Source organism: Hydractinia symbiolongicarpus, chromosome 13, assembly GCF_029227915.1.
Source record: "Hydractinia symbiolongicarpus strain clone_291-10 chromosome 13, HSymV2.1, whole genome shotgun sequence".
Taxonomy (NCBI): Eukaryota; Metazoa; Cnidaria; class Hydrozoa; order Anthoathecata; family Hydractiniidae; genus Hydractinia; species Hydractinia symbiolongicarpus.
In genome coordinates, this window is record NC_079887.1 from 9606492 (window position 1) to 9621030 (window position 14539).

The 14539-nt window shown below is 32.8% G+C and overlaps 1 protein-coding gene across 2 annotated transcripts; it reads left to right on the top strand.

Moving 5' to 3' along the window:
* The first annotated feature begins 3439 nt into the window (after positions 1–3439).
* LOC130623644 (heterogeneous nuclear ribonucleoprotein L-like) lies at positions 3440–13207 on the top strand. 2 transcript variants are annotated; one of them, XM_057439150.1, is made up of 18 exons: positions 3440–3829; positions 6300–6411; positions 6494–6542; positions 6824–6862; positions 7012–7079; positions 7553–7823; positions 8137–8209; positions 8285–8365; positions 8630–8677; positions 8761–8826; positions 8919–8996; positions 9106–9267; positions 9355–9458; positions 9567–9688; positions 9798–10063; positions 10186–10293; positions 10462–10485; positions 10756–13207. In XM_057439150.1, the coding sequence occupies exons 1-18, from the start codon at positions 3487–3489 to the stop codon at positions 10812–10814; spliced, it is 2073 nt and encodes a 690-aa protein (XP_057295133.1). In that variant the 5' UTR covers positions 3440–3486; the 3' UTR covers positions 10815–13207. The 2 variants fall into 2 exon arrangements, with proteins under 2 accessions (XP_057295133.1, XP_057295132.1); XM_057439149.1 differs by lacking the exon at positions 3440–3829 and adding an exon at positions 5521–6163.
* Positions 13208–14539: the final 1332 nt, after the last annotated feature.

Sequence of the window (14539 nt, forward strand, 5' to 3'; positions counted from 1 at the left end):
AACACGTATTACAATCTTAACTGATTCCATGTATGGAATTTTTTCAAGGTCTATTTTTCGAAAATAAGGTCATCCAAAAACAACGTAGCGCTACACTTTAGTGTCAACTTATCCTCTCACGCCTGGCTGCAAATCCCGTCCCTTACCAACCTCGACACCAGGGGTCTTTGTTTATCCTAAGACCATCCTGACATGCTGTTGTGTTTCATGCCTGTAGAAACAGTAGCGAAGAGTTTTTATGCAACACATGGCGAAGATGGAGAGAACTCTGAGAAATGGAGAACACGGTAAATTTCGAAAATTAAATTGACATAACATAGGACACACCCATCCATCTCTGGAGTGCTAAGAATTTTGAACAAGAAGCCAACGTGGTATGAAAATCACGCCTTTAGTTGCGCTTTTAAAAACGATTTTGTAAGGGAATTTTATGCAGAAAAATCACTTATATTCTGACCTGTGGAAAAAAATTGTACAGTGTGGAAATAAAAAGTATTCACCCATCTAATATAGTGTTTTATTTTACGCGGCACACATTTTCAACATTTTTGTTTATTATGCCAATTTTTTTATTGAAAATGAAGCTTTTTTTAATTTTTTGACTAGTTTTAGCCTAAAACGGTATCAAGTTGATGAAAAATTAAGAAAAACGGCGCTCCTAAAATAAGAAACATTTCAAAATTTAAGCTTGTGAGAAGAAGCATAGAGAAAGGGAGGGTTTAAATAAATCACTCTCTATCGGGGGTGTCAATAAATTTTAGATTTTTTCTCATTTTTTCAAACAATTGTTAAAAGCAAGGGTGTTGTACGTGTTATATTAAAACTATGTTGACTTTTTAAGGTACACAGGTTGCAAAAAAATGAACGTCCCGAATGCTTCAAATGCTTTATTCGTGTAAAAACGTGAAAGTGTCTTAAGGCGGGTTTCCGCTCAAACGAATGTGGTCGAATCGATCAACGTCGATTGCATTGATGTTACTTAAAATAGAACATTGCACAATCTTCGTCGACCTGGTTTGGTTCAAATTTAAAAGAAGGATTGCTTTCTACTTTTTTCGTCATTCGATTAATATTTATCCAATGAGATTAATTTATACCCACGTAATGTAAACCAATCGGCCAAGAAGTGAACTTCACCGAGAAGCGGTGAAAACAAAACAAAGAGTTTGGAGGCAAATGGCTGAAAAATGTTAGAAGAATGGTACGAAAATATTTTTGTTTATCGTATTTATGTGTCATGACATTCTAAGTACATGCTCAATCTCATTATTTCATATCAAATTTGTATTATTGCTTTGAAATAAATTTGAATGAATCGCCATCGATCGAGGAATGGTCGAATTTTAATAAAGTGATCGATCGATTCAACCACATTCGTTTGAGTGCAAACCCGCCTTAAGTTGCCTCCAAGATATTACTAACGCGCTTGTTAAACTCCTTACGTCTCAAACCACTAACGAAGTCAAGGATTTTGACAACTGAACTGTGGTGAGAAAAGACTAATGACAAGGTGGCGAACAACTTGGCGTGTATTTTCTTGTTCAAAATCTCGTTTTTACAGGCAACGAAATATAATCGAAATAGTATGACAGATAATACCAACTATTTAGTTTTATAACACATCCTTCGCGTGACGTGTACATTTAAATGTTCTAGAAATCTAAACGCAACTCTATTCCTGCCCCCAAAAAACAATAGCCCCAGTGTTCTGTCGAATCACAGTCGCTTGGACTTTAGTCTTACACATATGTCCTTACAATTTTCAAACCCTTAAAATGTTCTTGAAATAGTAGTTAGTATTGACAAAGTCTTAAATGTTCTGAAAGTTTTAAAGCCAAAGTCTTGTGCCTATGGAGAACGTGTGAGACGGTTATATTCTTTTGAAACATAAATATTTTCATCTTTCTTTATCTGACTATATGTGGCTACATAAAATATAAAACACGCTCTTAAGGTACATGAAATATATTCATGATGTGTGTAATATTTACGGTTGATTGAACCCAGTTTTGGTTCACGATCTTGACGACATTGCTACGCCTTTACTCATTTTTTCCCGCTACGCCTGCGGGAGACGATGGGTGAGATTATAATAAACAAACGGGAACCTGAATTGATCGCAAACTCATTTTTTTTTAAATGTTTGCTCCACGAATTTCTCTATTTTTTTTTATTTACATATTTGTTTACCAGCACGTGTCCCAAATGGGTAATCTGATCTAAACCAAACAACAGCTTGTGTTGTAGCATATTGTTATTGCCAGTGTCAATACAAGTGGCGAATCACGCAATGTTTACGTACAAATAACGAACAATACGTATTGTCTGAAGAGAATCTTTGTTATGGCGGGAAACTTCTTGTTTCAGTATACTATGTAACAATGTTATCACGTGATGAAAACATACAGAATAATTACAGCACCTTTCCATACAGCAAAAATTCAAACAAACACGACTACAGTGGGAAGAGTTTTTTGCATTTTATTTTTCTTGTAATATTGACATCTCAAGTTTTCCCACCTGATCAAAATTTATTTATATTTTACATATTGACAATGACAAAAAGGTTACTGTTTACGTTTTAGTCTAAGTGGTCTCCAGACCTCTATGCCTTGGCCATTTGGAATAGTGCTGTTCTGCCCAATCTTGGAACGCGCCCCGTCTTAAGACTGGCCAGGCCAATCTTCCGACAGTGACAAATGGGTGGCCAGTCTTAAGACTGGACTGCCCAATCTATGGACGTACATGCCCAATCTTAGAACAATTGTGGAAGACAAACAGAACAATAAAATTTTTAGAATTTACCTCTTAATAGGAACTTTAAATTGAAACTTTTCTTGGAAAATCAAAAGCCAAAAATTTATATATACCATGTATTTTATGTATATAAAATTGAAACTATTCAACCATTTTAGCATAGTCTATAAAGTTTTTCTTCTATAGACTATGATATTTAGCTAGCTGGCTACAGCTCGCTAGCTGTCTAAACATCTCATCCAATGAAATTAACGTCTAGCTAACTAATAATATGGTTGAATACGACTTTTCTGATACTTCATAAATATAAACATTTTATTTTTAAAATTTAGCCACTATTACAAGCTGTATATAAATGCTAAATGTATAACACATGCTCTACCAGCTACCTAGCTACGATTTTCACTCTACTGTGTCCAAAAACAGGCGGGGTCAATTCAACAGTACCCAAAATAAGATGTTTTAATGTGCCTGAGAATGTTTGTTGGGAGTCGCAAAAAACACAGCTCGTGTGGTGCATCCCTTCCTTAAAATTTAAACAGCGCCAAAGATGGGCCTAACATGGTCTTTTGCCCAATCTTGTGACGCCCTGCCCAGTCTTAAGACTGGCCGGCCAGTCTTAAGACTGGGCAATTTTATGTCCAAAGATTGGGCAGCGTCCTAAGATTGGGCAGAACAGTGCTATGAAATTCGGAGAACTTCGAGCGACCAGGCCATGCATCTACAAACATGTTGCAGGATTCAATGTTTTCAGCTTTTTCTAATGATCATTTTATGAAAAAAAACACAATGGAAAACTATTCTCCGTTTAATTCATTCTCTTACAGCTCAGGACTAGAATTCGATGGATTTCGCACTACAGCAACAAGCAACAACTATGCTAGTGCTGGCACAGTTGCAGCAGTTGGAAATCATTTCATGCATGAACAAAGTTCGCCGCCACTGGCGGATGGTCGTAACTGTATATCTAATGGAGGTTTGACGAGGAATTACGATAAATTATATGGACATTTAAGACAAACAAACATGAACAGTTTATCGGCAGGCAATAACGTTATCAACACTCGGCAAGGTAATTGTCTTTCCTTAAATGTTATCAGAATGATTACCCCTTGCTTGAGATACAAGCAAATTTAATATCATTAGTTGTTAAGATATTAGTTCATTAGCTGGTAATAGCCAAATATATATTATGTTGTTCTATGAGGATATCAAAGAAAATTCTCGAGCTAGGTAGCTAACCGAATTATCTGTATCTGTAACTAAGCTAGCTATACAACGTTGTTTTAGTATGAACTTTCTCTGGCAGTTTGGGACACTAGCCAAATAGGCAGTTGTATCCATATTGGGCAGGCTAGGACTGTTTGAGTGCAAATGTGGTCCTATATATATACTGCAAAATGTGCCTTGTGTCATACCAAAATGTACACACAATTCTTTTCATACAGCTTATTTTCAAAAACGAAAAATTGGAAATTTGTTCAATTTAAAATTTTTCCTTTAGCAAACATTTTAATTATAACAAAAAAGTTCGGTAACAAGAAACGAATTGCTCAGAGCAGTAAAAATGGAGTAGGTCAAAGTTTCCACACTAGAAAGTACAGGAAGCTCTATAATAGTGTCTGTGAGCAACCCAGCCAGTATGAATAATATTTTGCAATTCTTATAGATGAGGAAACCCAGTTAACCTGTTTTTTTTTTAAGATTTTTGTTAGTTTTATGAAATTCTGTGTTTTTGTGATTTGTTGGCTGAAGTTGCATTTTCCAGTGAACCAGAGACTTAAATTTCATAATTTTGCTAAATAATGTAAAATTAAAACAAATGATGGGATATTTTGGTTTTATAATCTATAAAAGGAAGAAATTTTGGTGGAAAAAAGATTTTGTGGAATTTCCAGATCTAACAAAAATCTGCCAAACTAAATTCGGTCGGGGTTTTTTCTCGACCTCCACGGAATTAATTTTCTTGGGGAAATTGTGTAAAAACAGGTGAATTTTCACGTCTTCTGAAATGAGAATTTTAGTGAACCTGATTTTTGTTCTTGTATTGGCCACAAGTGTTTGTTTTTGTAAAAACAATTATTAAGTGGGCATGATTTTTTTAATAATCAACTACCAAATTAACCCCTCCCCCCAATTATGAAAAAAATTTTTTTGAAATGCAGCTAGAAAGTTGACAATTATTGACTTCACAAACATTCAGTACCATTAAAATTTTTAATAATGTGACTGTACAATGTTCTGTGAAAAAAATTCTTTTGATTAACCTTATTTTTTTTAAGATTTAAAAGTTATTGTCAATCGTTGATGTGGTTAGAAAGATAAATTATGTTAGTTCTTTCAGTCATTTCTTTAAGTTATATGTGAGATTATTTTTAGCTTTTATTGAAAAAAAATAAAAGTTGCATGTTTATATTTTAAACATTTACAGAATTGTACAATGCAAATTCTCATTAAATATCCTATTGTTTTTTTGTTGATAATGTTGTGTGAAATCATTTTTTGTTTATTTTGTTTACTTTTTCCAATTAATTTTCCTAAATATATATTTTTTATTATGCAAAATTGTTTATTTGATGCAACAGATTTTTATGTATGTGAATATGCTTTAGCCTCACATTCATAAAACTCACTTAATGTATGTTTATTTTGTGCATGATTAATCTCAGTGTGTAGAGAACTGATCACCAGCCTGGAATGCTGGGTGTTGATCTCTCACTCTGCAGGACATTGATTCACTTGACTTCCTTTGTGTGGGTATCTGTCTGAATATGTGGAAATTATTTTTCACATACTCAAATCTGCATCTTTCTTTCTCACATCTACACCAGAGAAAATTTTTTGAGAAATTTTGGTGTTATTTACAAATTAAAGTTGATGAACTGATATCACAAAGTTGTTTATTTAACACACCACAGTGACTTGCATGCGCATATTAGTTTATGTTTGGCATATAAAGAAATCCTTTTGTGACGTAAAAGAAGCTTTGGCATTGTGTGTTACGATGTGATGACTACCGCCACAGTCTTGCAAAGCAGATTATTATTAGAACCGGATCAACTCATTACAAGCTGTACCAAAAGTGAACCATTCAAGAACTCAGAAAACTTAGCAAGTGTTAATAGCAGTACTATTTATACCCAGGCTGCTTCAGACCAGTCAGAAATTAGTTTAGCTGCCCAGTTAGTTGATCCGGCTAGAGCTGTTCAGATTGTGACTAAAGCTATTCAATTAGCTACAAATCCATTGCAACTGAGTGATACCATCAACAGGTCTTACTTAAATTCAAAACAGCCTATAAGTGGAGCGCAATATCAGCGTAAACTTAAAATGGAGGAGCTGTATAAATGGAGGGTATGGACTCCATATCCTGTGCAAATGGTAAAGCCTAAGGTGAATGGCAAAGGTAAAAAAAATAAGAAATTAAATGTACAAAATAGTTGTTAAGGAATTTGGTTAGACATTACATATTTGTAAAAATATGTAGATGTAGTAAGAGTTTGGCACTACTGTTCTTTGTAATGAATTCATTTTGTTAATAGGTTACGACAATCACAACATGCCACCATCCAAAGTAATACACTGCCGAGCAGTTGCTGATGGTTGTAAGGAAACAGATTTGGTGCAAGTAATGAGACCATTTGGTAGTATAAGGTATTTTACGTCAGTTTTTGGAGTCAAAATATACATTTTTACCTTACAGTTAAGTTTTTTCATTTTGTGCTTTAACATTTAGAGCTTTAACACTCATGCCAAAGTTACGTCAAGCTTTAGTGGAATATGAGGTAAGTGTTTTTTTTTTTTTTTTTTTGCATACCTAATCTGGGACTAAAGCAATTTTGTCTGTTGAAAGTTAAAATATTTTCTGTTGTTCAGTTTTCCATAATGATAGGGACAAATTTTGTTACTCCTGCGTAATCAAGTGGGTTACAATATTTCTCCCAAGTGTTACTAACAACTGAAAGATTTGTGAGGAGGGATTGATTTTTTTTTCATTAACAAAGCACTGTTATTTTCACGTTGAGGTAACAAAGATTATTTATCAAATTATTAATTTTATCTATAGGAATTAGAATCAGCTATTGCTTGTGTAACATATGCCCAAGTAAGTTGTATATTTTGTGATAAAAATTAATTTTCAGTTTGGTATAAGCACAAATTTTGACATAAATGAATAGATGAATCTATTATCTATTTTTTAACTTGTGTGTTACATAGTCAATTGTTTGTTTTTACATTATAATTATTTTCTAGCTTCAACCTGTGTTAGTACTAGGAAGACAAATGTATGTTAATTACTCGAAAAGTACAGAAATTAACAGGTATGATGTATGCTAGGTAATTGTCCCTTTTTAATAAAAAAAATCTAACCTACAATCAGAAAACAAAAAAATGAAGTTCATGTTTGGAACAAAAAGAAATTTGTGCCAATTCTTTTGTGTAAAAGAATAAGTGGCATTGTGGCAGAAAGTGTGGAATTTCATAGTGTGAGTTTTTTTTACTAGAACTTATAATATTTGAATTGTGTGAAGCTTTATTTTTATACAGAGCTAAGTCATTAATTTAGGAAGGTAAGTAGCGCAAACTTTTTAGTACTTATATTGCCATTTTTAGAGCACTGGAATTGATTGTGAAAATTGGCGTAAAACTGGAACTAATAAGTTTCACACTTTCTGCCCTCTTTTATTTCTACCCTTTTTAATTCCCTTCAGCTAATTTGTTGTATGAACATTAGGTGTTTTGGTGTATTATATTTTTAAGCTTCCATCATAAATTACTTTATGTCCATTTTTAGAGATTTCAGTAATTCTGCGAGCATTGGACAAACACCCACCAATATTTTGCTATTTACCATAATTAATGCTATACATCCAGTGAATGTGGAGACTGTAAAAAAAATCTGCTTGCAGCATGCTGAAGTTCAACGTATTGTAATTTTTCATAAGAATGGTTTGCAAGCGCTGGTTGAATTTTTAACAATTGATGATGCACAACGAGTACAGCAGGCCTTAAATGGATGTGACATATTCGCTGGTTGTTGTACTTTGAAAATTGACTTCTCTAAGGTAACCAAATCTTTAGTATTTTTTCTGTTTAGGCTCATCACCATTAGGCAGAATATAACCCTAACCCTAACAAAGCAGAATAATCAAAATTTTGATTAAAAGACAGATTAGAAGCCAATTCTATAGTGGAAATTTATAATGTTCAAAATCATTCTACTCGGAATATTTTGCCTTCTGGATTTGAGTGTTTAATAAACCCCCTTTTACTTTATAACAAGCAAAAATTAATAAGGAGGGAAAGTTATCCGAAAGCAAAATAAAAATATATTTAATTCATTGATATATATATATATATATATATATACATGTTTAGACTGGAAGGTTAAATGTGCATGCCAACACTGCTGAAACTTACGATGTTGAAATAGAAAAAAGAAAAAGAGGAGGTGAGAAAATTAGGGATTTCTTTATGTGAGGTACGTTTTTCAATGCATGATTTTAATTGACTCTCTTTTTAATAGGTTCCTTACTAGCTTTAATGAATCATACAGTAGATTCAAATGTTTTTGCACAAAGTCAAGTATTTTCACAAGCAGCCAGCGGTAGGAGTTGTATATCTTTTAAAAAAATTTATATTCTTTTATCTCCCCAAGTGCTTTTATTAAAGGATTGTAAAGTATTATTTCTTAATTCCTCTGCACTTTTTTGAGAATAATTATGCAAGTATCTTTTTTCTGTTTAAACTCTCCAAATTCTTAAATCTAGATTGTACCTTTCCAACAATTTGATCTGCTAAAAACTCTTTATCACCATCTTTGTTATTAAAAATTATCAGCATTGATGATCTTATTTTCTTTCTATTGTAGATGCATTTAATACTACGAAAAGCCCTAGTAATCTTGGTTTGGAAAACGGTGAGTAAGATCTCTACAGGTGAAAATACTCTGGATATTTTTGTACAACTTTTTTGATTACACAATTTTATATCTTTCTCTAGGTAAATTGAGCCAGGAAGCTATTTCCGCTATTCTAGCTGGGGCTGCAGGTTTTCCAGCCGTCCAAAGTAAGTTGCTCGTTTTATTTATATATATATATATTTTTTTAGCAAACAATGTACAAAACAACAAAAGCTGTATTGTTTTTTTTAATGTAAAGGTTTGATTGCCAAAGTGATGACATCAGGAAGTCAAGCTCAAGCACAGTCAAGTCAGCCCATCCAGGCTAGTTCATCAGGTAATATATGCTAATATGTTCCCTTTTGTTGCATTACATATGGGTTTATTAAAAGGCATTACAAAGTAAAGAAATTTATATAATTGCTTGCAACTTCTCTAATTTTTAGGCATTGGAACTTTGCTGACAAACACAATGGATACATCTGTTGATAGTGATTCTGGATCAAGTATGAGCTCTGTTAGTCGCACAACATTATTAAGCGCGCAACCAACCACTGTTGAGACTTATACTTCACCATTTGCAGCTCTTAGTGGAGGCTTGAGTTTAGGTAAACTACTTAATTTTCTAATGATGAAAGTAATGTTTGGTTAATTTGCATAAAGAAAACTTAATTTCGTTATCTTTTAATTTTTAGCTGGAGGAGAAGGATGTGTTGCCATGGTTTATGGTGTCAACAATGAAAAAATGAATTGTGACCATCTTTTTAATTTGTTTTGTTTATATGGCAATGTGGTGAAGGTACGTTACACAAACCATAACAACAACAGCAATCTAAATAACTATAATACTATTTTTATTATTATTTCTTTTGTGTGCTAGTATTTCAAGATTATATATTTTTTTCAGGTTAAAACATTGGTAAATAAACCAGGTGCAGCAATGATACAGTACACAGATAAAATGTCAACAGACATATCTATTCGAAACCTGAACAATTTAACACTCTTTGGACAAAAGTTTCAACTATCGTATGTATCAATTTTCCTTTTCACGTTTTGTTAAATTAGTTCATCACAGAGCAAGTTTGAACTCTTTTATGTCATTTGTATGTGGTTTATGAAATTTTTTTTTCTTTAGATTTTCTAAGCATCCATTTATAGCTGACGCATCACAAGTGACTCCACTATTTGATGGTTCTGCTTCAGCTGTCAGTTATGCCGACTCACGCAACAACAGATTTAAGTTTATACCAGGAGGTGTTGATATATTTTCACGGATACACCCGCCCTCAAAAGTTCTGCACTACTTTAACGCCCCTCCTGATTGCACGGAAGAGCAGCTAAAGCAAGTTTTTGAGACTTTAGGAGCTGAAGTCCCAACGAAGCAGGCTACCTTCTCAAAAAGTAAGTCTAGCTAATAGCTTTTTTTCATGCGTGGACATAGAAAATGCGGACAGTCAAATAATTTGGCTTAAATATTTAACCATGGAGGTATATTTTGACCTATATCTATGTCAATTATTTAGGCAATGGAAAATCATCTTCAGGATTACTGGAATTTTCATCAGTTCCAACTGCAGTCGAAGCCTTGATACTTGCAAATCACTTTACTATGCACAGAGATAACAGCACAGGTAAACACAAGCTGTGGCGTTAATGCATTTTTAAACTTAAGTTATAGGCTAAGTCAGCTTCATTCTTCAAGCAATCCAAAAATCTATGACATGTCATTGTTGTGAAGTGAGGTCCTTGTTTCATAGAAGAGAAATTTCATTTTTTTTTATTTATTTCTTATTTTATAGATCCTTTTCACATGATCGAACAAGGTAAGGCATTTGCGATTGTGTTGCAAGATGTTGTACATCTAACACATAAAGAAGTCTTCTAGAACATTCTTTTGCACACGTTTGATCATTCGTGTTAAATGCGTTTAATAAAAAAATTGAAATCTGAAGTTTTTAGATTTGAAAAGAAAGAATTTTGATAAGCATGCAAGGGACAACGTTCTGAAATTAATGACAAAGCTTGCTTATGAATGCTAATCTGGTCAAACCTAATTTTTTTTCCTTGTAACTATGAATATTGTTATCACTTAGGTGGAGCCGCGTACACATTGAAGCTAGCGTTTTCCCCTAGTAACGCGATCAACAATTAAACCAAACTACTGCTCTACAACACTTTTTCAATGCATTGAAATGACGTCATTGTCCTACTTGTGTTTTACTATCCCATTCAACCATGTGCGTCAACTACACGAGAATTTAACAGCACGTTTCATGTCACCATCAAGAAATTTACGACTGTAAATAAAGTCTGCTTTTTATAGTGCAAATTCATTTCGTATCCCATACTGCACCAGTACTACTACTACCCCATGATGCATCAAGCAAGCAAAGCATGAATACATTGGATGTTCTTTGATAATTTTTATTTCAAGCTATTTTGATTTACTTATACTGTTTATATAAAAGTATGCATTATAAAGTTTGCTGGGCCAGCTTTGTGCAAACGTATAAAAACCAAAGTTGTTGACGTTCTATGAGGTTTGTTGTTGTTGTTGTCTAGTTGTCTCAATCTATAGGTGTTAAAATAAAAACGATGCCTCACTTATTCAGCTGCATTGCAGTCTCGTTTATTCTACATATTTTTTTCTTATTTATACTATAATAATGACAATACAGTATTTTATTTTTAGTTATTTTGTTTAGGTTCAAACCATATTTTACTATTCTAACTATATATATATATATATATATTATATATTTTTCATTTTCGTTCTAAACGTTAAGAAGATAAACATACAATTTTAGTAGTTCCCTATCATATTATATCGTTCATATATATTATATATAACTTTTATTCATTCATTATATATGTTTACACTTCGTTCACTACTTTACTAGCATTTAAGGAAAATAAACCAGATGTATTGCATTAACATGAAACCCACTGGTGTTAACGCCCATGTTCAATTTCTGTTTAAAAATAACCCCCATTTCAAGTGGGCGTTGATAAATCTTAAATTAACGCCCGTGGTGGTTATTTTGCATTTCCTATGAATAGTTCTTTTTATATGTTACGTTAAAGTAAGTGTACGAAGTATTTGGCTAAATATTTAACTTCCTTAAACTGCTGTGTCAGCATATTTTGAGAAGTTGTGATATAATCACCTTATATGCCCAAATAAATTCATACTTTTTGTGTGATCTCAATAAATGCTATTTGTTTTTGTGTTAATTAGATAAATTTGTTTGGAAAAGAAATTTTATAAACTGGCCCAGTATAAAGTATTAAAATTTGGTATGTTTTATAAAGAGTGGAAGCTCCGAATTTGGGGTACGTGATAATTTTTAGTGATGTTTCAGAAGCTTCAAAACTTAGTCATGAAAACAACTTTTGAAGGTTCGACAACATCTATATAACGTGTCAAAGTGTTTATTGTGGTTCGTTAGAACATGTCTGTCACGTGTCTGTCTGCTTGTATCCCCTTTTTCGGAGTTTTCTTTACTGCACGGTTTCAAGTTTTAAACTTGTAATTATCTAACTTTTAAAGTTATTAAAATTTAACTTTGGTTGGAAATCGTGATTTTAACTGATAATAAAACGTAAATCGGAGTTAGATTTTAATTTAAAAGTATTATTTTTCAAGCAGTCAAACTGAATATATGATATGTGAAACCACATGTTATCTGATGAAGTTAACGTTCTTATTAACTGACACTGTCATGCAACCTTGCGTGAATGTTGACAGTCTGGTGAAAACGTCACACGAATACTAAAAATTGTTCGTGAAAACGTCACACAAACACGGACAAATTCGTGAAAACTTCACACTAATACGGAAATTCTCGTGCATGGCTAATAAGTTAAGTAAGTGTGTACTTTGCAAAATCACAGATAATTTGATGTATATTTTACACGAACTCTGATAACATATGGTCTTCTAAACTTTTTAAAACTGACATATCAGTTAGTTAAAAACGGATAATATTTTATGGACAATATAAATTATGTAATTTTAAAAACTTGGTTGTAAACCGCGATATTATATTTGTGATATCTCTTCAATTAATTTAACGTGGGAAAATTTTGCGAGGAAATGCTCAATTTTGCGACATTCACTGCTTTTTTGAAAGAGTACATCCTTACGAAAAATGTTTTAAAAAAGGTTTTGTTAAATTTTTTTGTTCTATTTAGCAGATAATAGATCCCGCGAAACGTTCTTTTTCTAATGACCGCGATTAAAATTAATTTACAAGATGTTCCATTTATATTATTCTTATCAAAATATTTCCATTTCCGTAAGATTTAGGTCGCTAGTCTTGCCTCCCACAAACTCGCATCATTTTCTCTTCTATGGAAACTTCTTGAATATTTAGTATTTTGCATAATAAAGCAAATCTGACTTCTTCTTTTTTTTGCTAACGCCTGTTGTTGTTTCTGTTGTAGTTGTTTGTTGTTGTTTACGTTCGTCTGTTTCGAAAACAAACATGCATGTTTTAACACACAAAGAAAAATAATGTACTAATGTAAAAGTCTTTGATGCATTAAGAAAAGTATTTTTTGCGAGGAACATGCGTGGGTTGGACACCCTGTGTGTATTCCTTCCATTACATAACGTCAATTTCCCAAACCTTCTCGAATAAAAGGAATGATAGGAACACACAATAATTTTTTCTTTGAGTTTTTTCTCATTTTATCAGTATTCTTACAATACTTTTATCACATGCATATCGAAGTGTTCATTTAAAACTAGTTCTTCGTATTGTATATTTACAGAACGCTTTACAACGTTCTCCAAGTTGTACACGAAAAACTTTTATTGTTTTAACTTCCTGCGCAGAGGGATTATTTGATCCTTACAATCATTTCGGTTAGAAAATAATCCTCTGCGCTGAAGTGCTATTGCATTTATTCTGTATTTACTCCTACGTTATCGCTCGTTGCCTAAGACAAAGTCACGTGATCATCTTTCTGTTTTTACCTATTTATGCGTCTCACCACTAATGTTTTTAAAAGAGATCTTGGAAATAGATTAGTTGATCACGCGACTTTTGAAGGCCTGTTATTAACATATTCACTTTATTCGTTCTACAATAGATTGAGCTGTTTAAAAAATGTCGATTTTATTACTCTCCCTTTCACCCAACTGCCACCCATCAAAGTGACTGCAACCCGTAAAGGGTGCAATGATTCGAAATGCAGTCTTAGCTGTTCTATTTGTACATGCACTGTCCAAAGTAATAAAAAAAAACAAGGAAAAGAAAAACAGAAAAACGCGCATTAGTCAATAAAATCAATAAAATGTAGCCTCAAAAATGTCAAACAAAAAGAAAAACACTTCTATATAAATATATATTTTTGTTTAATTAACCTCTGCTAAAAATAAAATAGAGAACCAGCCCACTTTCCGCCGGAGATCAAGCATGATCTATAAGGATGCAAGTTTTGAGTGCCGTCAGACTTGTTAATGCACAAAAGTAGTATTGATGGAGTTCTTAGCCTACTTTTAGGAAACGCATTCAAGTTTTATATCTTTGGTAAGAATGCCAAGGAAAACAAAATTTTGTAAATCTTGACTTTTGAATACACAGTATAGTGGATAGTTAGGCAAAGCAAAATCGTACTACAGTGCACTATCTAAATTTTGATATAAAGAATTAGACATTCAAATTTAGGAGACCGACTTTAAAAAGTCATTTAAAAAGCAAAAAGAGAAAGAGCTCCTGTCTCCTCAACACCAGCTACCTTACATTTTTTAAACACAATAAAGACAATTGTACCTGTTAGCCAAAACACATCAGATAAGACAACAGAGTCATTAGCTATGTATTGACAGAATGGTAAGCAAAGATCTTCTATCCCGTGTTAAGGTTCGTT

Coding starts and splice junctions, on each gene's coding strand:
- LOC130623644 (XM_057439149.1), top strand. CDS start 5,767: ATGACTACCGCCACAGTCTTGCAAAGCAGATTATTATTAGAACCGGAT. Junction 7,824..8,136: donor TGAAAATTGACTTCTCTAAG/GTAACCAAATCT, acceptor ATACATGTTTAG/ACTGGAAGGTTAAATGTGCA. Junction 8,997..9,105: donor CATCCAGGCTAGTTCATCAG/GTAATATATGCT, acceptor TCTAATTTTTAG/GCATTGGAACTTTGCTGACA.